Source organism: Vulpes lagopus, chromosome 7, assembly GCF_018345385.1.
Source record: "Vulpes lagopus strain Blue_001 chromosome 7, ASM1834538v1, whole genome shotgun sequence".
NCBI classification, from domain to species: Eukaryota; Metazoa; Chordata; class Mammalia; order Carnivora; family Canidae; genus Vulpes; species Vulpes lagopus.
The window spans coordinates 20,645,987-20,671,248 of NC_054830.1; the positions used below are offsets into that span (position 1 = coordinate 20,645,987).

At 42.7% G+C, this 25,262-nt stretch overlaps 2 protein-coding genes and 1 pseudogene across 2 annotated transcripts in view; 2 read left to right on the plus strand and 1 right to left on the minus strand.

Moving 5' to 3' along the window:
- Nucleotides 1-1,608: 1,608 nt before the first annotated feature.
- WDR82 (WD repeat domain 82) lies at nt 1,609-21,040 on the minus strand. Its single transcript, XM_041764007.1, has 9 exons — nt 20,605-21,040; nt 16,043-16,140; nt 13,141-13,207; nt 8,180-8,279; nt 7,589-7,705; nt 7,198-7,353; nt 6,735-6,804; nt 6,021-6,163; nt 1,609-4,430 (listed from the first exon to the last, which is right to left on the minus strand). Exons 1-9 carry the CDS (start codon nt 20,763-20,765, stop codon nt 4,401-4,403), a joined length of 942 nt encoding a protein of 313 aa, XP_041619941.1. The 5' UTR covers nt 20,766-21,040; the 3' UTR covers nt 1,609-4,400.
- Nucleotides 8,859-13,132, plus strand: LOC121494513 (annotated as a pseudogene).
- Nucleotides 21,041-21,378: 338 nt separating the features above from the next.
- Nucleotides 21,379-25,262, plus strand: part of GLYCTK (glycerate kinase) — a 33,107-nt gene continuing 29,223 nt past the window's right edge. Inside the window, exon 1 of the mRNA XM_041763996.1 lies at nt 21,379-21,510. The gene's annotated coding sequence lies outside the window, so the exon portion shown is untranslated. The remainder of the gene's footprint in view (nt 21,511-25,262) is intronic.

The following is a 25,262-nucleotide window of genomic DNA, read 5'->3' on the forward strand; positions in this document are numbered from 1 at the left end:
CAAATGAGATAAATTCTAACCAGGCAACTCACAACCTAGATGGGCCAGGAGGAACATGAGCAAAGAGGCACCAGAATTGATGGTAAAATTTGTGTCTGGATTATTGGGGAGGCTCTCAGGCCCCCTTTCCTGCCCATTAACTCAATTTATTTAATTTTCCCACTTTATTTTTTTAAAGTAAGTTCTGTGCCCAATGTGGAGCTTGAATTCACAACCCTGAGCTCGAGAGACACATGCTCTAGTGACTTATTTAAGCAGGCAGGCCCCCCTAATGAACTCATTTTAGACTCCATTTCCTATATTCTCCAGGGAAGGGATAGGGAAAACTACCAAATTTCTTGTTTTTCACAGTCCTGTCCCACAGCCCAGCTACTTCTGGGCCTCTCATCTGTCCACAGCAAAGTCATGACAAACTGGTGGCCCCAGAAGCACCGGCAGCCTCTCCAGCCTGCTCTATTTAGATGGCTGGTAAATGCAGGAGTGTGCCTTACGACCTGTGCACTCTTACTTCCTCTGTCTGCAGCAACCACCCCTATCCCCCAGCAGTGTGGGGAGCATCCTATGCCTGTCTCTCATGTCAGCTGCTAAGGAAGCTCACCCCAACAGCCTGATGACTTAGCTTCTGACCCAGCCCACTGCCTGCTCTTGCTCCTCACACAAGGCTGAAGCCCAGGGAGTGGGCACAGTAGGTCTCTCCAGTGCAATCCCGCCAAATTGACAGGAGTGACTGCTGCAGGGTCAGCCACCCTGATCTGTGTGTTCATGGGTCTTAGCAGAGCCAAATGCAGCAGCTTTCCCACCAGACTGTGGGCGGGGGGCTCTTTCTCCTTGACTGATCTGTTCTGCCAGGAGAACCTATGCATGGCCTCTTGCTCACAAGCTGGGATGTTCCCTCTGCGGCTCTTCATATGCTTTGACCAACCTCCAATGACTATGGGCAAAGTGGCAGGCGGTCTTCTCTGGTTCAGAGAGGAGCAGGAAGAGGTAGGCAGCAGGTCCTGCAGCTCTGAGGATCCTGAGTTAGTGCACACATTTGAGGAGTTACCAACTCACAAGCCAGGCAATGGGTTATCAAGCTATGGGGCAGGCCCTCTGCCAGAACTGGTACAGGAGCCTAAAAGAAGCAGCCCCATTATCTTTGCCCCATAGAAGCCAGGGCCACTGTAGCAGGGCAAACTATTCCAGCTAGAAGCTGCCGATCTGATCAAGGGTTGAGGTAACAATGGGGCATGAAAGGCAGCCTGAGGTATGTGCCAGCGTCTGAAATGCTATTTCAATGCTGTCTCAGGTTGGGTCTTCCCAGTCACTCATTTCTGGCCCCGTGGCTGCTATTAGAGCCTGTGGTTGAGACCACCCAGGCTGCTATGCGTTGTTTGGGTCTAGGGTTTTTTTCCCACCAGCCAGGCCACAGGCCTTGGTCACCGGGAACAGGCAGGGGCAGTCCCAGGGAGTCCAACAATCCATCCACACAGCATTATGAGTCCCAGGGTGAGTCAAGAGGACTAACAGGAGACAACCCACTCCTCCCTCCCAACTCTAGGAACCATGCAAACCATGCTATGGAAACTCAACAACGGAGAGGCTACAGCCATAAAACTTTAAGACTGGTAACATGGAAAAAATGTTTATATGTTAAGTACAAAAGGGACATAAAATTGTATATACAGTAGAATAACAACTATGTAAACACACCAAAAATCTATGCACAGAAATGTCTAGAGGAACATTTAACACCAAAAGATTAACAGTGGTAGCATTTGGGTGGCGAACTGATTCATTTAAAAATTCCCCAAATTTCCTCAATAAGCATTAATTATGATTGCAACAGGGAAGTTTTTGTCTAAAAAAATAATAAAAATAAAAACACCCCACTGGCTGGTGGTTGAGCAGTGCAGTGTCACTTACAAACTGGTGGCTTTGGCCTGAACTCTTGAGAGTATGTACGGTGTGTGCCCCCTCCCACCCCAGAGAGCTGGAGTACCCCTGGCTCCACTGAGAGCATCCCTGCAGCCCCATACCTCTGCTCCCTTTATTCTGCCTCATTCCCACATCGTCTCCAGTCACTTCCAGCCAGTATCTTTCCTCTTTCCTTCCACACTCAGGAGCCAGCTCTCTAGCCACAGGTCCCTAGAAAGAGAGGCAGTGCTGTGCATATTTCAAAGGACATGGTACCTCAGCTTTGGACACACAGAAACTCAATAGAAATCCTCTTCCTTACTGACAGGCAAGTGGCTGCTCTGGTTGCAGGTATGTTAATTATGCAGCCCTTCTTGTAAATCCACAGTCTCAAGCACTCTCTGAACAGTTACTCCTACCATGAATTTTCTACCCTGAAGAGCCATGAGTGGGCAGTAATAGCTCAGATCATCTGGTTTCTAAAAGTCCTTCCACTCTGAGAAGGCAGAGCTATTGATGGTGGCATTGCAGAAAAGCTGCAGATTCCAGTCTACGTTTTGAAAAGATGTATGCCCCTTGCCCTTTAAGCTTGAGGAACAAGTCAAAAGTAACTGCTAACAAAACAGTAACTGCTAGCAATTCACAGCCTATTCCGGCTGCTGAACAAAAGCAGTTAATGGCTTGCTCCCCACTTTAGCAGCTGTGTACTCTTGGGCAAATCATAACCTTGCTGAGCCTGTTTCTGTATCTGCAGGGAATGTGTGGCCTGCTCCCGTGTTTGGGGACTTAGTGAAATAACATGCCACTGGTCCAGCTTTAAGAAGGCCATACAGGGGAAGGAAAGGTTATGAGCCAGTCTTAGCTCATCTCAACCCTGATCAAGACCTCTCCCCCTTCCAAGAGAAGGCAAGGAAAAGAAGAAAGCAGACATACCAGGTAAACAGGAATGACCTGTAATTGGAAAAGAAGCTTCAGACAAACTGAAAATGCTCTGGTTCCAGCATCTTGTCCCCCAACGCTAGAAGCCAGACACAAAAGGCATGCAAAAGTGACTGTCACACACGTACAGGCGCAGACAGAGCATCACCGAGCAAAAAAGGGGGCTAATACTGCAGAAAGGGCCCCAAAGTGCGGCTTGAGGAACACAAGGGAAGTTATCCCAAGACCCTCATTTAGCTGCCATGGGAACAGCAAACACTTGAAGCTTTGCTTCATTCTGTCTCCCAAAGGAAAAAGTTAATAGAGAAGACTAACACTTGTGGCAAACACTATTAGAAAGGATGCAGTCTTTCTCCTGGGCTGCAGGACCCCATCTCCTTCTGCTGAACTCTTGAGAAGTGACATATTCTATATACATATATATATATATATGCATGCATACATACATACATACATATATATGTATGCACACGGATATATTTAAATGAAGGTGTACACACTGTGCTAAAATACCAACAACAGAAACCCCATGTCATATATAAAAAGGCTAAATATAACATATAACACAGGCCTAGAGCCAGCTCTTACTTGGGAGCTGGAAAAGGGGTGGTATCCTCTGGAGACTGTACACAATTTGGGGTGGCCAGGGAAGGCATCAGTGTAAACAACTCAGACTCACTCCACAATACTGGCCCACAGGAAAGCGTGATGTATCTCATGTACAAAAATAAACTCCCACCTTGCTTTTGTATAAAACCAAGCTTGGCAGGCACCAAGAAAGACTGCAGGTTTGTCTTAATGATAGGGGATCACATCAGGCTACCGCTAAACTGCCCAGCAATAGGAACTTACCTCACCTGCAACCCCCACTTCCCACTCTCTCAGGCTCCTGTGCCATTTCCCACCCAAAACTCAGAGCCTTGAGGCATGCCCTGATCACCTACCCTTACACAACTAACTCACAAGGCTTCCTGACAAGGTCCTCCTTTCTGTATCTGTCCCTTTCTTACCCCAAGATATATGAAGACTTATTTCTGTAAATGTTTGGCACCTAAGTGACATGATGGTTGTGGAACAATGCCACAATGACACGGGGAGACCCAGTAACAAGACATGCAGGGTGAGGGCAAGGGGTGCTGAGCTGCCCTTAGCATCTCAAAACCAGAACTGTAGCTTCCCATGCATTTACAGGGGTGGGAGAAGGGATGTGCAGAATTAACAACTTCACCGGCTCCTCAGCAGCAAATACATTCAAAATTGAAGGCGTCTTGAGGGCCCCAGTATACCCTAATCATGAATCTGGTCACTCCTCTGGAGGAGCTCAGTGCAGTGACAGCTGGAAAATCTGAAGTCCTGATAGAATCTGCCACACCAAGAGTCTTTTTGAAGAAGCTCGGCAAAGTCCTTTTTTTCTTTTGAGCAGATGTACAGCACATCCATGGGAAGGCCATGTGGAAGGATGCTCTCCAGCCCAGTCAAATGATCCAATCCATTATCTCAGTCCCCTCTGAGTTTTTTCCTGTTGGCCACCCTCACTGTACATAAACAGCCGAGCAGCACCAAGGTCAGTCATCAATGGTAGGCAACCAAAAGGCCTGGAAGGAGAAACAAAGTCAACTTTTAAAAAGGCAACCCTCTCTCCTCAATGCTGAGGGTTCTTACTCCTCACCACAGCATCACCATGCCCAAACCCATTGGTGAGGAATTACGGCTGGTGGCCTTCTCTCATTACCAATCAATTCAGGCAATCTATGAAGAAACACTGCCCCCTCCACATGAAAGTTAAGCTAGTTCTGTCTCCAACACTGTCTACCTCCTACCCTAGAGGTCCAGTGGTAAGGAAAAACAGGAAAGCTGTCTGAGAAATGGGTACCTAGGTAACCTGGCCTCGTCGTTAATCTGCCAGGTAACCTCCAATAGGTCCTCTCCTTCCTGAGCTGTAAAAAAGTGAAAGGGATTGAACTGGATGGTTTTGCCGCATTTCTTTCCAACACTTTCCTTAGTTGGAAAAAAAAAAAAAAAAAGAGCAAGGGGGCAATGTGTTCCGGGTAGGCTAAAGCAAAATCCCTCATCCTCAAATACTCAGGTAGATTTAAGAGATGCCAAAAAGAAACTGTGACTGAGACATGCTTTGTTCTAGCACTAGCGTTGTCTAGGAAGAGACAGGGGCCTACAGGAAATTCTAAGTAATGAGTTATGATCAATTGTAAGAAATTCTGAGTTTTTCAGCAAAAACTGAAAGAAATGGCACACTGAGAGGTTGTAGCCACAAAAGGCTGGTAATATTTTATTTCTTCAAAATATTTTAAAAGACAAAATTGAGGCTTCTGGGTGGCTCAGTTGGTTAAGCATCTGCCTTTGGCTCAGGTCCTGAAATCAAACTTCACATTGGGCTCCCTATTCAGTTAGGAGTCTGCTTCTCCTTCTCTCTCTCCCCCAACCCCACCTCATTCACGAGCTCTCTCAAATAAAATCTTAAGGAAAAAAAAAAAAGGCCAAAAAACTATCAGGTATAGTCCTAAGTAGCGTAGGCATAAAACCAGAACCAGGGACCAAAGCAAAAACTGGCCTGAGATCTCCCAGTAGCCTGGAGATCATCTCCAATCCCAGATCAAGGAAAGAAGTATAAAAGTGAAAGATCGGTCCTTAAGTGTCAGACTCTTGATTTCAGCTCAGGTTGTAATCTCAAGGTCCTGGGATCAAGCCCTGAGTCGGCCTCCCTGCCTAATGGGAAGTCTGCTTCTCTCTCTCTCCCTCTACCACTATCCCCCTAAATAAATAAATCTTAAAAAAAAAAAAAAAAAAAGTAAAAGACCAGTCCAACCAGAGATCAGATAATAGGAGGTAGTGAACCAGGGAAGCCACCAGTTGAGGAACAAGAACTTGCATGCTTGTCCTATACCTATTTATTAAAAGATTTTACTTGAGAGAGAGCGAGCAAGTGACAGCATGAGCAGGGTGAGGAGCAGAGGGAGAAGCAGACTCCCCACTGAGCATGGAGCCCCACATGGGGCTCAATCCTGCAACTCCAGGATCATGACCTGAGCCAAAGACAGACACTTAACCAACTGAGCCACCAGGTGCCTCTTGTCACATACCTATTTACAACACAGCTTGCTGTGCTCACTGAAGCACCTACCACCCCAACCAGAAAGGGCCCCTAAGTGGGAGACATGTTCACATACCATGTTGGAACATGCGCTGGCAAAGGTCATGAACTTGGGGTTGAACTGCAAACAAGTAATGGGGCCTGTGTGCTTGCCATCCAACACAGCTACTTTTATACCACTCTCTCCATTCCAGACATGGATCTTGCCATCCTCTGAACCTAAAGGGAATGGTAAAGAAAAATACAACAGCTCAAGGTGCAATGAAAAAACAAATAGGAAAGATAAGGATTGACATCTGCAGAAAAGCCCAGCTTCGGGCCCCTCATCAGAAATTGAGGACGAAAAGGCAGTAAAGAAAAGAGACTTTGGAAACTGAAACTGATCTTAACTGTAGTTATTTGTTCCTGAGCAAGTCATTTCCCCTGTAACTTCAGTTTTCTCATGTAAAAAGGAGGTTGAATACTATCACACCCTACCAACTGAGCCACTGACAACCTAATGTAGGGTTATATCAGGAAGTTAGTATTACTAGTAATATTGTGCTTATAAGAGTTTAATTCTTATGCTGGTCCAGGGAAGATCAACGTTAATGCCAGTTCCCAGTAAAGAACTGCAAAATCAGGATAAAGACACTACACTTTTAGCATAATGTACTATACTGAAATCTGAGAATGTCTATCAAAAGGATAATAAATAGTATCTTAATTAGTTAAAACTAACAAAAATAACACAAGAAACAAATGCACAGTACCAGAGAAATAACCTCCAAGGGGGATAAAGAAAGCTTACCAATCATAATAAACTGGGAGTCTGGAGTAAATGAGGCTTCCAGAGTAACAGCTTTGCTATTGGCATAACCCTAAAAAAAGAACAGTTCTCTTATCACAGCCGTGCCTGCAAACACTGACCCAGCACACACATCACCTTTCCATGAAACCCTCTCCTCCTCATGCGTAGTTCCACACCAGGTTGATACTTTTTACAATTCAACCCCATCTCCAGCTCCATATTCAATGCAACAATCAAATTATTATGGTCAGGGATTATTTTGTATCTAAACTCCAAATCTGGGTCACTGTGTGAGAAGTGAATGTCTCAGAATCCAAGAGAAGTTCATGTCCAGAATGAAAATGCAAGCCCGTGCCTCCACTGGTGAGTTAAGGATAACTGCTGGTCACCAACCAGCTAACATAATTCTCAGCCCAGGAGGTGAGACCACAGAAATAACTACGCTCTAAGGTTGTCAGCTCACCCCAAAGGTGTGCATCACCACTCCTTTGAATGCATCGATGAGACGGATGAAGCTGCCATTGGTGGAGATGAGGATGAGTTTACCATCATTGCTGAACTTAAGTCCTGTCCACTCACAAGTCCGATCGTACTGCATCTTAAAAGTCGCAAATGGCCCCTGAAATGATAAAGACAGCAGCCCCAGCCCAAGGCCCATCAGTGTTCCTCTTGCCAGAGCCAACTCTGATTCTGTCCCTTTAGATTTCTTTTTGACTAGGAAACGCAGAGGGAGAACTACTGCTCCAACATTCTCTAATGTCTACCACATACCTCCTCTACCATGGAAAAGGCTCCCATCTTACCCTTCAAAACATCTGTAATGTCAAGATAGCTCAAAGACTCAAAGGTTTTACCTTATCAAAAGAGCGAAGGTCATAAAGTTTAACCATTTCAGAATTGACACCTGCAGCAAAAATTAACCCTTCTGGATCAAAGGAACAAACTGGCTTGCCTTGTAGATGCATGAGGCCCTAAGAAAAAATAAGAAGAAAAGTTAATGAACCCAGGATCCTACCATTATATAATTAATTTTTTCCAATAAAAACTAAGAAAGGGACACAAAAAAGGATACCTGCCTACCTAGGGAATGAAAAAGCAAAAAACTAAAATGAGGCTTTTTATAAACACATCTCCATAAAACTAGCTTCATCAGCCCTAACTGTACAATTCTATAAACACTGAATTCAAATAAAAGCTATAGCTCACAGGTTTTAGGAAAATGGTTTTGAAAGCAAAAAGCCACAGAGCATAACACAATATGCACTGGATTAGTGTATTTGCTTAATTACCAGCTACCTACCAGGAAGACAGATTTTCTCCAAAGTTTAGAAAGACTCTGGGATCTCAAAATGGAATCATTACTTTCTCCTTTCTTTGAGAGGAGGAGCTGATGACATTGCCTACCATAGAAAACACTCAAAGTGTAACTGTGAGGTTACCATTACCTGGCAGTTAGGAGACCGGAGATCCCAGAGTCGAATGGTCTTATCAAGAGACCCAGAAATGAAAGTGTCATCCACAGGTGACATGGACAAGGCCACCACCCTGCAATGCATCAAGATAAATAGGAGTTGAAGCAAAATATTTGCAAAAATTGGATGTGAACTCTAAACCCCTCTATCTACACCTGTTCTTCCAAAACTGCCGTTTTAAGAAACATACATATACAAGTAATCTGGAATAACCAAAGGCAACTAATATAATGAGAAAAGAAACAAAACTACAACATAAAAATGTAAATCAAACCACAAGGAGATATTATTTCACAATAGATAACAAGTGTTGGTAAGGATATGGAGAAATTAGAACTCTCACGCATTGCTGACTGGAATATAAAATGGTGCAGTTGCTTTTTAAGTTTTCCAGTTCTTCAAAAAGTTAAAGACAGATAATTACTAAAGGGCCCAGAAATTCCACTTCTAGGTATATATCCAAGGGTAATGAAAGTATGTCTACACAAAAATGTACACATATGTCCACAGCAGCATTATTCATATTACCCGAAGAGTAGAAACAACCCCAATGCCCATCAACTAATGAATGGATAAGCAAAATGTGGTACATACATATAATAAAACATTATTTGCTAACAAAAAGAAATGAAGCCCTGGTTCATGTTACAACATGTATTCACCTTGGAAACATGGTAAATGAAAGAATTGGACATAAAAGGCCACACAGTGTCTCATTTACACAAAATATCCAGAATAAGCAAAGCTATAGAGACAGAAAGTAGATTAGTGATTGCTGGGGACTTGAGAAGAGGGAATGAGAAGTGACTGCTAATGAGTGCAGGGTTTCTATTTGGCAGTTATGAAAATGTTTTGGATTAGTGATGATTGTTGCCCAACTCTGTGAATATACTAAAAACCTGAACTGGGTACTCTGAGAGGATGAATTTATGGTATTAAACTATATTACAATTAAAAAACAAAACTAAAAAACTCTCATGATTCCTTAGAGTTTTGAGGACTACACTAACAGTCTCAAACCTGAGTGCCATTTGTATCACCCGAGGGGTGGACTGAAACACAGACTACTGGGATCTACTCCTAGAACTTCTAATCCAGTAGGTCTGGGGTGAGGTCTGAGAACTTGTACTTCTTTCTAACAAGCTCCTAGGTGATGATAAGACTGTTGGCTTGGGCACCACACTTACTAAGCCACAGGTCTGTGCTAATAGCAACTGTATTTTTGATATGGGTCCCCTTTTGTGGTTATAGCATTAAGAGTCACTCACTAGAAGACCTCTCTTCAAAAGGTTCACCCTGAGCTCTCTTGTCCCCTCTGCTCATTTTCTCACTCTACCACACCCTGCTCTGAAGATACACACTGCCTCCCAAGCATTTGGGCCTGGCCTGCAAGGAAGGACGGCACGTGGCTCTACTTCATCTGCCTCTCAGAGCACACCACAACCCCAACCCAAATGAGGGGAGCTAGGACCTGTATAGCACCTATGATTCTACAGTGCCACCTACAGAGAAAGCCCTTGTGAAAACAGACATTTGGATAACTCTTCCTTCCGAATTATGGAAGAGTAGTTCCATACATTCTGGCTTGGCTGTAAAACACTTCATAGATACAGGAGCTGATATTATAGATGAAGATTATAAAAGAAATATTGGTGTTGTGCTATCTCATTTTGACAAAAGCTTGAAGTAAAAAAGATGACCAAAATTGCACAGCTTATTTGTGAATGAACTTTTTAAAAAAAAATCTAGAAATAGAAATTGTTCAAGTTTTGGATGACACTGAAAGGGGTTCAGGAAGTTTTCGTGCCACTGGAAAGAATTAAAATTTATGCCATGAATAGAAAATGAGAAAATACACTTTTTTAAATAAAGTTTTTATCTAAAGAAGAATTTCTAACAATTCAACTCAACTAATATCTGTACTAGTTCCTCAACTTAAACATTTAAAGATATCGTAAGCCAAAATTTCCTGAGAATGCTGAGGTGGTAATAAAAGAGCAGAATGCATATGGACATGTAATTTTAATGCCATGGTATTCAGGGCAAAAGCTCAGAGGAAATCTGTCTTGGCACAAGGCTCTATGCTAAGAGATAAAGGATATACAATGAGAAGCAAAACCTCAACTTTAAGAAATAAGAAAGCTTAACTAGCCCAAAGAAATCTGAGAGATGGTCAGAGAAGGCCTTCCAGAAGAAGCAGCACACGTAGAGGACAGGATTTCATTGGGAAATGCCCTTACAGAAAAAGTGCCAGGTAGGAAGGCATGAGGTCCACATTCAGGAAGCAGCCCAGAGTTCACCTTAACTCAAGTGTCAGGAGGTAATGCTGAGAAAATGAGTCAGAGCTGAAGGGAGGCAAGCTTGATTCCAAAGGGAAGGAGCAGACAGATTCAGCGAACCATTAAAGTTTCTGGGCAGAGACTGTGAAGTGGTCAGAGCTGTAACATAGGATGCTAAAGCAGGATGATGAGGGATTGGGAGATTAATTAGGATTTGCCAATAATTCACTTGATATAGGGCATGACCTGGGGCAGAAGAAAAGGAAAGAACAGAGCGAAGTGACACATGAGGTTAAACCTAGGCAGAATCAATAGGATTAACAGCTCACTACATGTGAAAGCAGGGAAAGAAAGCAAACAAGTAACAGAGGCTTTGAGTCAGGATAATTAGAAGGAACAGTGATGAGGAAATATGACACAAACAGAGAAGAGTGGGCCCAAGGCATGTAACAATGAGGGATGGTGTGCTGGACCTATCAGGTGGGGGCATGAAAGAAACACCTACTTAGACGTATATAAAACCTGGAGGTGGAATTGGAGTCTGGAAATCAGAATAAATTTTTTTTTTAAATTTATTTATGATAGGCACACAGTGAGAGAGAGAGAGGCAGAGACACAGGCAGAGGGAGAAGCAGGCTCCATGCACCGGGAGCCCGATGTGGGATTCGATCCCGGGTCTCCAGGATCGCGCCCTGGGCCAAAGGCAGGCGCCAAACCGCTGCGCCACCCAGGGATCCCTGGAAATCAGAATAGACATGAACTGAAAACACTGTTTTGGGAAGCCATCTGAGTAGAGGTGAATGAAATTAGTGATGGAGATATGTGAAAAATATAAAGAGAGGAAGAAAAACTAGGGTAGAACCTTGTTTATTTTAAAGTCAAAAGAAGGGAGGCCAAGAATAACAAGAGTAGAACCAAGATAGGAAAAGTAAGCTGCCAAAGGAAAATAAAAGTTGTGGAGAAGTTGAGCACCAAAAATAAAATAAAATAAAATAAAAGCATACAAAACCCCAAGGCAGTATATTTTAATGGGAGGCAGCAGGAAAAGGGAAATAAAACAGCTTAGAAAAAGCCCCACAAATGATTCTAGGAATAGACCGAATAATTTAAACAGCGAATGAGTGTGAGGAGGTGGATGGGAGTATGTAGATTATTCTTTCATGTTTGACAGTTAAAAGGAGTGGGAAATAGGTTCAAGAAATAGATTTAAGATAAAGAAGACCAAGTAAGTTTGTAGGCAACAAGGAAAAGTCTAGTTAAAAAAACAGAAGCAAGCAGAAGGAGGGAGGTTGGTTTTGTCAAGGAAGAAAGCCTATTTCTTTTTCAAGAAAAGGGTTCCAAGGAAGAGGCAAAAGGGATAGAAGTTGAAAAGAACTCATTTTGGATGGCCCTGATTTTCTCAAAACAAAAGAGGCACAAAGTCATCTAAGAATCAGAACATCAAGAGGATGGATAATTAAGAAGATTGGAAAGAATTTTAAACAACTGCAATCAACTTATAATTACAGACAATACATTTGTGAACATTAATTTGACTACAAAGAAGCAAAAACATCTACTTGTCACAAGCCATTCTTTGTTTGGAACAACACAGTAACCAACAGCTGCTACCCTTCATCTTCAGCACAGATATGCCCTGCCCAATCAGAAGCGGAGCTGAAAACAGGGTGCTCTTGGCCCCCCTCCTGCCAGGGTTCCGTACCACTCCAAGTCGCACTGGAGTAATGTTGTATATGCAAACAAAAGCACGACAAAATACCCTCAGTGATTAAAGTATCATCCAAATGAAAAGGAGTTCGGGGATCCCTGGGTGGCTCAGCAGTTTGGCACCTGCCTTCAGCCCAGGGTGTGATACTGGAGTCCCAGGATCGAGTCCCACATCAGGATTCCTGCTTGGAGCCTACTTCTCCCTCTGCCTGTGTCTCTGCCCCCCCCCTCTCATAAATGAATAATATAAACTAAACTAAACTAAAATAAAATAAAAAAATAAAGGAAAATGAGTTCAACATTCAACGCAAACTTAAAAAGCTGGAGAAAAAACACTGGGGGAACTGGGGTAGGAGAGAGAAATAAAATGCACTACAAAATAGAATAAGGAAACAAGCTTTTGGACTTTCAAAAGTAGCAAAGGACAATTTTATTTAATAATATTTTTGCAAAAAAAAATATTTTTGCATTCTCATTAAGATCTTCACATGGAATATACTTATGTAAAGCAGGGGTCTGCTGAAATGGGACCACCAATACTGGAAGAGGCCTCATACACGTAAATGGTGCTTTCATTAAGGGACATCTGATTATTATTTGGGGTTCCTAAATGATAAACATAATTTGTACTACATAGGTTTCCACAGAGTATCTTTAATCCACTTTTTTCCTAATTACATTTTATTATTTTTATTATTTTTTTACTTTTTTCCTAATTACGTTTTAACTTGAGATCTCAGTTTACCTACAAAGTCCTACCCCCTGCTTCCACAACCTCAGGTAATCAGGTGTTGACTGTTTTAAGGAGGGTTAACAAGAGAAGATTAAGAAGGATGCTAAACAGTGGTGAGGAACTAGCTTCAGTTCACTAATACAATCTCTTGAATCTCAGTTTCTGGATACCTCAGGGATAAAAGAATTATCTACTCCTGTAACACCTGGTCTTACCTTTTGCTATGTCCAGGAAAGTATCTGATGTATTTGTTGTCATGCAAGGACAGGTAACGAATAGTATCTGTAAGAAGACAAATAAGGCATGATGATATCCTATTATTTTTAAAGGAATTACTTTGCATTTCATCTTGAAAACAAGATCAAAGAATTCATTGTTTCCATAACTCAAGCAAGGTGTAAATAAATAAGGTTAAGTAATTCCTCTCCACAGCTGAAGAGTGGGCACTACAGATTTCACATAATTCAAAAGCTTAGTTCTCAAACTGACGTCATATAGAGCAATGTTTAAAGTCATTGTTACCACCAGTCTTTGGCTTCTGCATAGTTACAGTGCAACCTGTCCTGCAAAAATACCTGCCTGCGCCACTCCTCCAAAACACAATAGTTTTAGTGCCCACAAAATGGCAAGCCTTAAAGGAAAACATTTAGCTGCTGAGGAACAGGCTCGAAGAATTAAGCAGCAATGCTAAACTAAGGATCAGGCTGGACTCTGGCATAATATTTTTGTCCAGGGTTCTCCAACGGTGTGTCAACCCAACTCTAACCTAAATGTTAACTGGATATACAATTTATATCAAAACTAAACAAATGGAAAGAAAAGTAATGTCCCACTACTTTTAAAATTAACCAGTGGTACTTTGTGTATCAGAGAAATAGGTTAAAAATAATAATAAAGTAGTCAAAAGAACAAATGAGGAAATCTGGATTAAAAATATCTTAAAATAAAAAAAAATATCTTAAAATATTTAAAACTTAAACTCATTAATGAGTATTAATTAATACTCATTAATTAATTAATAATACCAACAAGTCATAGCAGTGAGATTATCAGTATTAAAGAAAGGAAAAATCATAGAGGCTTGTGCTTGGGGAGAAAAATACACTCTTAAAACCCAAGCGATTTTATCTGAAAAAGTAAACAAAAAAGATGGTGGTGAGAAGGGAGTGAAGTGCCATAAAGAATAAAACTGGAAAGTGCTATGCCCCCAAAAAGACTAGGAATAAGAAGCAATTGTTGAGAAAGAGGCAATGGTGCCAAAATACAGACAGGAGAGCACAGAAAGAATGTTCTAGAGGCAAATAGAACACAGAAACAAAGAGGCTGAAGGTACTAAGTCATTTCAGTGGTTCACAGGGGTACTTTCTAATAACAGGGCATTTGATCTGGGAAGGGGAAAATCGCACTTTCTGTTAAGTTCCAAAACAGAACTCTAATATAGTTTTCTTTGAAAATCTTCAAAGTCCTAGAATGACGACTACAAAATCTTTCTGGTTGTTCTATTTCTAGTAACGACTCACCTGCCCTAAGCAGAAAAAGACTTCCTCCCCATTACCTGTTCTCCCAGAGATGAGCAGGGCGTCGCCATCCTCTCCGCCCCACTCAGTAGCTGGTGCACTGTTCCTGGCAAGGCAGTGGCCTGTACAGTTATCTCCTGTACCGGGTGGTATCATAGACCCTCAAACTGTACAAACTACTACCTCAGCCTGGAATCAGGCAAAAGGAAACGGAGCGTTGGAGGAACTCTTCAGGATGCACTCGAGACAGGAAAGGCAACATCCTCACAGCAGAGGCCTGGCAGCAAAGCTGCAAGTGCCACACATTTGCCTCATTTTGCACCATATTTGGAGAATCCTCACATTTAATCACCCGGAAAAATACCCCAACAGAAGAAGTATACCAGTCATTCAGATGATCACATAGATATGTTTCCTCAGGATCCTAATGTTTTATATTCTTGTCCAAAAGCATCAATTGCACTGCTTACTTAGAAAACCACTTCTGAAATAGAGGCATGAAAAGTAGAAATGATATACTTACTAAAAATCAAGTACAGGCAGAAAAGTCTCATAAAAAAAAAAGACTTCTGCCCATCTGCTCTGAGATAGGCATAGCCACAATAGCAGTCTAAGTGATCTTTGTTGGGTGACATCAGAAAAATTTTACTGTAGGGGAGCATGGGTAGCTTAGTTAAGTGTCTGACTTTTGATTTCAGCTCAGGTCATGATCTCAGGGTTGTAAGATGGAGCCCCCAGTTGGGCTCTACACTGGGTGTGGAGCCTCCCTCCCTCCCCCCTCATCACACTCTCTTAAAAAAACAAAAAGTCCTAACATGAGTGTTACATAGATCAATTACTAAGATGAATTGTCAACTGAGAATGACTTATTCCAGGGGAAATAGAGGTAAAAACAGAGATCATTAGAGAAAGAAATTCACAAGTTTAATTTCCAAAAATAACTCTTTACTCTTCAAAGACATTAATTTTAGTTAAAAGTTAAAAGGGGAGGGTGTGCTTGGCTGGCTCAGTCGGTAGAGCATGCAACTCTTGATTTTGGGGTCGTGAGTTTGAGCCCCACATTAGGTGTAGAGATTACTTAAAATCTTTAAAAATAAATAAATAAATAAAATAAAAGTAAAAAGGGAAAAGGAACAAAAGACCCTGAAATCAAAGATAATTAAGGTCAATACACTGTCCTTTATGACACACACCATAAAAGGTAGGGCATATACCAGAAACTCCAAGGTCCTTAAATTACCATAGCTCAAGCATTTGTGGTTATCTACCACTTGTGATATGTCAAGTATTCTTTCCTTTTATATATTTTAAAAGTATTCTTTCAAGTTTAAAGAAGTACAAACAATAAGCATAATCAATTGCTTCCTATACCCACTCTCCATTCTAATCTGGAGACCTTTCATACTGTTTCAAGTCCTTCCAAAGTACTAGTGGATTGCTTCTAGCATCCCTTGAGTCATAACAATGTTGGCATTGCTAACATCATAGGAAACTATTTAAATTAAACTAACTCTAACCAAAGCAGAAGCAGTCACAAAGATTCCAAGAACGATTTAAAAGAAACTATGACCAAAATTTCCTAAAAAGAAGGCTTGCTTACCGTCTATTTTGTTAGAGCTGTAAACGACTGTGTTTGCTGCATGGGTATATCTGATGAGGTCCACGCCATATTTCTTACTGTACAGGGTTCTCTTTGGTCTGATGAGGAAATGGACAGAGAGAGAAAAACATCAAAATCCTCCATCACCGAATCTGGGATCTTCATATAAGAGAAGCACTTGAATGATGTGGCAAGGATGAGGATTCTTGGGAAACTCTAACACTGGAAAGAAACAGGATTTCTTCCAAAAGAGAGGAAACAAACAGAATCAATCAAGTGCAATTTCACCTCCGAACACCAAATGCTGAGGTTAGGAAGTGGGAGTAAATTTGAGGGCTCAAGTGAGTAAATTTTGAGAAAAAGTACGTCTATTTGGGTAGAAAGGCACATTAAACAACACAAGTCAGAACTTAAGGCAAAGAGGGATATGGGAATATGTCAAACCAATGAGGCCAGAACTTTTCTTAAGCCATTCACTTAGAAATAAAGGTCTTTTTTCTAGAAGAAATGATTTATCAAAACTGAAACCAGATGCAAAACTGCTTGCCTTTCCTAATATAACCTGCTATTGCAGAAGCTATCCATCCTCCCTACCCTGCAAGTCCGAAGTACTTACTGAGTCCGATAGAAGGCAAAGCTAACTTTCCTTAGAAAAAAACTAGCCACTGGTTCTTTTTTCTTTTCCTTTTTTTTTTTTTAAGATTTATTTATTTATTCATGATAGAGAGAGAGAGAGAGAGAGAGAGGCAGAGACACAGGCAGAGGGAGAAGCAGGCTCCATGCCAGCTGGATCCTGGGACTCCAGGATCAAGCCCTGGGGCAAAGGCAGGTGACAAACCACAGAGCCACCCAGAGGTCCCCTGGTTTTCTTTTTAATGTAAAATCACATATTTCCAATCTAGAGGTTACCAATCCATTTGAAGTTCCTTCAGTTTCCCTTTATAGAACCCTCAGGATCAAGTATCAAGCTAATAAAACAGATCTCAGCAAACCTTTAACCAAAAAATTCACCATATTCTACATTTAGGTGTAGAATTCCCTAAATCCTGTACCAATGTTTACCAAGAGTTCCAATTTTGAAACAGAAGTTCACTCTCTCCATGGAACCAAAATGCTGAACAATCTGATTACTCAAGCAGCTTTAAGAAGTCAAATATTTGCACTTTCAATTTTTGTTAATGTCAGTGAGGTCAAGAGTTTCAATACATAAAAACTTTTTCCAAACAAGACTTCTCACTCCCCTGCACTGAATTTTCCACTTTCTCACGTTTAACCTTTAGCTCAACTAAAAAGATCAGCCCAAAGGCTACCATGTTGAGTCCACTGTCCTGAGTTCTGCTGCGGGGTTACTGTGTGGTAAACTGAGTGAGCACATGCACGCACAAGCACAGGTTCTTGCTCTCAAAAAAGAGTACTTTGTTTTTACAAGTGAAAAAAGCAGCTTACTTATTTAAATAATTCGGTCTAAACTAGTGAAGATATATCCTTAGGAGCCAATGTTAAAGGGTGTGGTATAAGGAAAATTTTCAGTTCCACTTACATTTGCTCTATTTGTCTCAAATTTATCGAGAACACTAACCTTTGTTCTCAGTAACTGAAAATTTTTTAACTCATATTACTTCTTAGTTTGAAAGCTAGATCCTAATTTTTACATCCATTTCACAGGATCTTTACTAAGTCTATGCACTACATTTTTCCATGAATATTTTGGGAAGTTTCTTTCCATAAATTATGATTCTTATGATCAGGTATGAATAAATAATATTAAGGCCTGCTCTATGAATAATTTGCATCACCTAGAAGTCAATTTTTTATATTCTTTCATGTTGAAAAATCACTCAGTGGATGTTAACAAAACATGGACAAAATGAACAAAAAACTAGAAAATATGAAGCATAAAGAACATTGTTTTAGCCATTTTCAAGCTCAAATTCTAACATTAGTACCATCTAGTAGAGCTACTATGCCTTCCGAAAAAGCAGTAACTCTTCTACCAATGTTGGTTTGACTTATACTAGGGGCAATTTTTTTTTCCCTTCACATTACCACTTAAGATCATGGACTTGGGATCCCTGGGTGGCGCAGGGGTTTAGCGCCTGCCTTTGGCCCAGGGCGCGATCCTGGAGACCCGGGATCGAATCCCATGTCGGGCTCCCGGTGCATGGAGCCTGCTTCTCCCTCTGCCTGTGTCTCTGCCTCTCTCTCTCTCTCTCTCTCTCTGTGTGACTATCATTAAAAAAAAAAAAAAAAAGATCATGGACTCTTTAAGGTGTAAGACGTTGTCTAATATTCAGAGAAGTGATCTGACCTCTGTCATATACTCGGTCACAAGGCCAAACTAGAACCCAGGTCACCTAACTACCAGGCCACACTTGCCACAGACCAAATGTCACAATTCACTCATAAGAGAAAATTTAAAAGAGCATGCCCTATACTATTATAGCAATGCTAAATTTTCTAATTTGGATAACGTGCTCTGGTTATATAAAAGAATGTCCTTTTGCTTAGGAAATCCATGTTGAAGTGTTTAGAGAGAAGGGGCTTGATACCTCCAATTTATTCTCTAATGGTTCAGAAAAAAATGCACACCTAAATATTTACATAGAGTGATAAAGCAAAAGGGGTAAAAACGTAGCCAATTACTAGATGATATGGGAAATTTGAAATACTGTTTTAAGTTTTCTATAAGTTTGTAATATGTAAAATTGCTACATGAATAAATAAACTGCATTATCATAAAATTAACATTTTACATTTTTTTTTTAGCATTTTACTTTTTTTTTTTTTTTTTTAGCATTTTACTTTTAATAAGACAGGACTTCCAAGTCATTGTCATTGCTTCCAACAAGTAGATATTATGCCACATTTGAAGACAAACTAAGAAATGCTGTCACATGTCACAGCCTTTATTTTCTTTGAATGAGAATATACATCTCCATCCTCAGGTTCCAGGAAGAGGTTCTAATCTGTGCACAAGCACTAAACATTTAAGTCAGCCAGCTTCAAATTACTTTTAGCTTCAGAATCCAGCAACCCTGACACTCACTGCAGACTTATATGTTACTCTCTTCCAAGCTGATTCAAGTGGCCAGACCTGGACAGAAATCCATCTACTAAATGAATAATGGTCCAGCTAACAATTCTAATTCTCTCTTCCCCCAGGACCACCACTTAGGCCAGTCTTCCATATACTGCAGGCAGATCCAGAACCAGTTACATAATACTTTTTCACAGCTCTCGTGGGGAAAAAAACTGGGGAGAAGATACAGCTTAAATCAAACCAGCATTACTTTAGATAACCAAATTCACAAATGAAGAGATAAGTTCCAAACGAAAGTTTATAGAAGCCACTGGTTTTAAAACAAAATAAAAGGCAAAAGGAAAGTGGGAGAAGAGAAAACCCCAAGGACTCAAAAACTAAGATCTGCAACTAGGTAACAAAATGAAATCTGACAAAACCAGTAGCCACTGAATTAAACCAAATACCTGGAAACCTACTTGGGGAAGGTGGCTGAGGAAAGTAAAATCTAGCCTAAACCAGTTTCTGCTCCAAAGGAGCTCACAATTTAGCAAGGAGAAAGCAAAGCAGGTCTACAAAGGGTAGGTGAAGCTGACAAGATGCCCAGAGAAAAGGGCAAAATGTGCTTTTAAGACTTTACAGAGATGGGGTGCAATGGATCTCCAGAGGACTTGGGGCAACACAAATTTCAGACCCTTAAAAAAGTGTAATTTTTTTAAAAAAGTGTCTACGAGGAAACATGAAATTGTTAGATTAGAATGTATTCTTTGTTTTCAGAGCAGGTTCCCACTCAGGTCGGGATGGGACGGCCAAGTTCGTTTTTTTCTGACAAAAAGGGAAAAGTTTCTGATGTTGTTAAAAAGTTAACTACTACTAACTACATTAGTTAACTAAACGTGGGCATCGGGTCTGAGGGAGTAAGAGAATGATTTGGAACAGAAAGGAAAAGACAGGAGGCCCAAAGAGGCACAACAAATAAATCCTGACAGCTAAGAACTACGACCCACGCGGCCTTCCGGCAGAAGGCCGCGGGAAGCTGAGGGGCAGGGATGGGCGGAGTGCCAGGGCTGAATCGAGGTCACCGAGGAGGGCAGAGCGAGCTGTGACGCTGCCGACTGAGGCAGGAGAGCAGCCTTTGCGGTTCTGCGCGGGGGTCAGAGCAGACCGGCACCTTTGACAAGAGTCGGAGAAGCGGAAAAGCTACCTGCAGGGGCCGAGGCGGGCGGACCCGGCGTTTAAAGGTCAAGGTCAAGGTGGGGTTTGGAGAGCGATGCAGCAGCGTTTTTCCAGGAGGCCGAAGTCATACAAAATAATAACGATATTATTTACCACTCTCATTTTTAAAAGAAAAGTGAAGGTCTCCCGGGCGGCTTCGGAGTGGAAGCGGCCCTGACAGCAGCGAGTGCAAAACAGGCCGGGGGAGGGCGGCGGGGCCGGGGGAGGGGACGGACAGCGGGATGAGCGCGGGGCCAAGAGAAGGAGGGAGGGAGGAACGGGCCGACGACACGCTCGGGCTCGGGCCCAGGGCCACCGCCGCACTCACTTGCCCTCCTGGCAGTCGTAGAGCACGATCGAGTCGTCGTCGCTGCTCGAGATGACCGTCTCGCCGTTGGGGCTGAAGTCGAAGCAGTTAATCTTGTCCGAGTTCTCGCGAAACACCTTGGCGACGCGGAAACTCCGCAGCACGCTGTCGGTCAGCTTCATGGCGGCGGCGGCTGGAGGCGGCGGCGGCGGCGGCGCAGGGCTGGGGCGGGGCCCGGCGGCGAGCGGGCGGGCGGACTGACTGCCTGCCGAGGGGCCGACCCGGGCGGGGCGGGCGCCGCGCCGGCGGCGAGCGTAAGGGCAGCCGACAGTCGGCCCACCTCCTCCCCTTCCTCCTCCTGCACGTGCGACGCTCTTCGGGCCAGACTGCGGGGGCTCGCGGACCGTTCCTCCTCACGGTCGCCTCAGGGCCAACCGGCGCGACGCCGGCTCATTGTGTCCGCCATCTTGGGACGACAGGCAGAAGCCGAGGGCGAGGAGCCTTACCGCGGCGCACGCCGGGAAAGGGGGCGGGGCGGAACGGGGGCGCGAGGCGGGCCGGTGGGGCGGTGACGTCAGTGCGGCCGTCCAGGAGTGGAGTGGAGTGGCGGGGTGCCCGAAGGCAGCGATTCTCTGGCGCGCAGTGGGGCCGGAGGGGCGCGGTTGTCCACCGCCTTCCCGTTGGGCCCGGAGGCAGCTGGTGCCTGGGAGCCGTGAGCCTTTGCGCAGGATCGCAGCCCCCCTTAGAGGCTCCCCCTTCCCCAGGATCGCAGCCCCCCCTAGAGGCTCCCCCTTCCGCAGGCCACGGGGAGCAGGTACTGCGGGGGTCGGCTGCGCCACTGGAGGCCTGTTCTGGGGGTGAGTCAGTGGACCTATGGCTGGCGGGCTTTGCTCGTGCACTACAGCGCCAGCATAGTTTCAATTTCAGGTGGGTTGTTTTGTTTGGTTTTGTTTGGATTTTGTTTTGAGGTGTAATATACAGTAGCCTGCACAAAGTTTAAGTGCTTTTTAAAAAATTTGGATATATACCTGTGTGACTCCTACCCAGAGGTTTTCTTTAAGCCTTCCTTAAAAACTTTTTAATTGACGCATAACATGAAGTGCATAAAGTGAACGGATTTTAAGTGTACAGCTCCACACACTTTTGTAAGCACTTTTTAAGACATTTATAGCCTCAGAACTCATAGCATCAATTACATGGAAATTTTTTAAATGGAGTTGTATCTCCTTATTCAACAAAATACAATTTTAAGTTCTCCAGATTTCCTCCTCCTTTTTCGTATCTCTACGTGAACTTTATAAGTGCAACCATCTTTTTCTTCCTAGGTCAGTATTATATATTAAACATTTTTTCCATGTTAGTAAACCGAATTGGCGGTGGTGTTCTTAATCGAGGTATCATTTATGTGCAGTAAAAAAAACTGGCCTTTTAGGGACGTCTAGGTGGCTCAGCAGTTGAGCGTCTGCCTTGGGCTCAGGGCGTGACCCCGAAGTTCCAGGATAGAGTCCCACATCGGGCTCCCTGCTTGGAGCCTGCTTCTCCCTCTCCTTCTGCCTAGGTCTCTCTGCCTCCCTTTCGCTGTGTCTCTCAAGAATAAATAAATAAATAAATAATCTTAAAACAAACAAACAAACAACCCTGACCTTTTAAATGGATAGATTTATAAGTTTTGACACCCATATTGAGTTGTGCAACCACCACCACATTCAAGATATAAAACAGTTACATAGCCCTCTTTGTAGTCAATGGGGTTGTCTCAGTGGTTTGTTTAAGGATTCATTGCCTTAAAAGGAAGGAAAATTGGTATCTAACAAAGGAAAGTGATATCTGATCACAAAAAAGGTACCAGGCACCTTGGCTTTAACTTTCTATGCAAGGGGTCAAACTCAGTGCAACCTATGGGAGTTCATAGATCTCTAACTTGCGGGCAACTCTTCAAAGACTAATTGCCTGGGGTCTTTAACAATGGAGACAGGCCTGTTTATTTTGCTTCACTAAACTGCAGTGGCTAAAGAGGAAGAAAAAGGAAGAGGAAAGACTTAAACATTAAAATCAGCTGTATTAGGAAGATGTGATATTCAGAGATCCAAGTATAACCTGAATAATGAATGGTAAAAAACAAAACAGAAACCCTGGGACAGATGAGTCTTTCTAGAAAGAACTAAAGGATGTCCCTGGGTAAAGGGAGAGCCAGGATCCCTACACATAAAGAGAAGTTGTTCTTTGAAGGGAGAGGGCAAGATCCTGGCTAAGTCTCGGCTGCGACTGCCTCCTGACAAAGAGCAGAACTTCTGGCTACAGCATGTTCTGGGATCTGGCAAAAGCCTGTTTGAGCGTAACCCAAATGGATGGCAACTTTCCAAACTGCGAAGCAATGGGAGAAAAGTCCTCTGTGTCCTGGAGCACTCCCTTCCCTGCAATTCCTGCTTCTTTATCAGAATCTGCTTTGAATGGTTAAATGGCAATAAGAACAGATCTTGTGCCTCGTCCTTGAAATTTTGGGAAGTGAATATACCCAATGAGATACCATTTTTTGATCCCTTTTTGTGTACGAAACAACCGAATGTTGTCAGCTAAAAGAAATCTTTGTAGGGTATCTTTTGTACTTCCTGTACCTTTCCCAGATTTCACTGTTAAGACTGATGTTTCCTCCCAAGACTTAACTCCCTAAATTATTTTTCGGATGGAAAAAGCCATTTTTTTCATATTTTGAGAGTGTCCTGAAATGGATCAGCCTATTTCACATTCCTCATCTGGCTCCCTGCCCTGGTAGAGTGGGACTCTTCTAGCTTCCAGTCCAACAGTGCCTTAAAAGCTAGACTTTAAAAGGTGACCCAGAAAGGCTGGCTCCAATGGGGGATGGGTAGAAGGGAAAGCTACAGTAGGAAGCGCATCAGGCTTCTTGAAGAGCATCAGACTTAATTTTTTATTTTTCCTTTACTTTTAAATCATTATTTCTTTTACTTAGTTTTCATACAAGTAAATACACCCATTTATTTTTTTTAAAAGATTTTATTTATTCATGAGAGACACACACACACGGGGGGGCCGGGGGAGAGACACAGGCAGAGGGAGAAGCAGGCTCCATGCAGGGAGCCTGATGTGGGACTCAATCCTGGGTCTCCAGGATCATGCCCTGGGCTGAAGGTGGCGCTAAACCGCTGAGCCACCCAGGCTGCCCAAATACACCCATTTAAAAAGAAAAAAACTAAAAACTACAGATTAGTAGTAAAACAAACAAACAAACAAAACAAAACCCCAGGATCCAGAAGTAGCTATTATTAAATTTGCTTTTATTAGGATAAAATATACATAACATAAATTTTAACATTTTGATGAAGAGCTTTTCAGATTTTTCCCCTGAAGTATATTTTTAATGGGCTCATAATAGAATATTTATAACCTACCCTTTTCTTTTTTTTAAATTTATTTATGATAGTCACACACAGAGAGAGAGAGAGGCAGAGACACAGGCAGAGGGAGAAGCGGGTTCCATGCAGGAGGCCTAATGTGGGACTCGATCCCAGGACCCCCAGATCACACCCAGAGCCAAAGGGAGATGCTCAACCACTGAGCAACCCAGGCACCATCATGTGTTTGTAATTTTGCTTCGCATTTTATCTAGGGTCCAGCCAAGATTGGCTCAATTTGTATTTTTAATTGAATAAGTGAATTTAACCAAAAGATTTCGGGTGTTTGATTGGCCTATTTATCTTTTTTCCATTTTCTCTCTTTTTCTTTTAAGACTTAAATTTTTTCGGTATTTATTTATTATTAATTTATTTATTTTAGGGAAAGAGACTGAGAGCAGGGGGAGGGGCAGAGAGAGAGGGAGAGAGAATCTGGAGCCGAATCCATCCTGAGTGTGGAGCCCAACATGCTCAACATCACCACCCTGAGATCATGACATGAGCTGAAAGCAAGAATCAGATGTTAACCTACTGAGCCACCCAGGCACCCCCAAGATTTAATTGTTTTTTAAAAATGTACTTATTTATTCATGAGAACAGAGAGAGAAAGGCAGACACATAGGCAGAGAGAGAAGCAGGCCCCCTTAGGGAGCCCAATGCAGGACTCAGACCCAGGATCATGCCCTGAGCCGAAGGCAGACACTCAACCACTGAGCCACCCAGGCATCCCAAGATTTAATTTTTTTTAAATATTTTATTTATTCATAGAGACAGAGAGAGGGGGGCAGAGACACAGGCAGAGGGAGAAGCAGGCTTCTCCATACAGGAAGCCTGATGTGGGACTCCATCCTGATTCTCCAGGATCACACCCCAGGCTGCAGGCAGCACTAAACCGCTGCGCCACCGGGGCTGCCCTTTTTTTTTTTTAGAATAGTTGTAGGTTCACGTCAGAATTAAGAGGAAGATACAGAAATGTCCTGTATACTCTCTGCCCCCACGCATTTAATGAGAAATTATGTGACTTTTGGACCCCTGTGCATACCCCATCTTCTTCAACATCTGGTCCGTGGAAGCCTGCATAAAAGGAGGAATTGGTCAGATGCTCACCTAGTGGAAAAGTCATTTCAAAGGAACTGAAATGCCCACTTGGTTTATGTGCCCAAATTACGTTCAGAGCAGTAATACCACCATTAAATAATGTTTCTAATCGTGCCTCATTATTTTGAATCTGCAAAAAATTATAGTGAACCAGGAATCTGCACATGTATA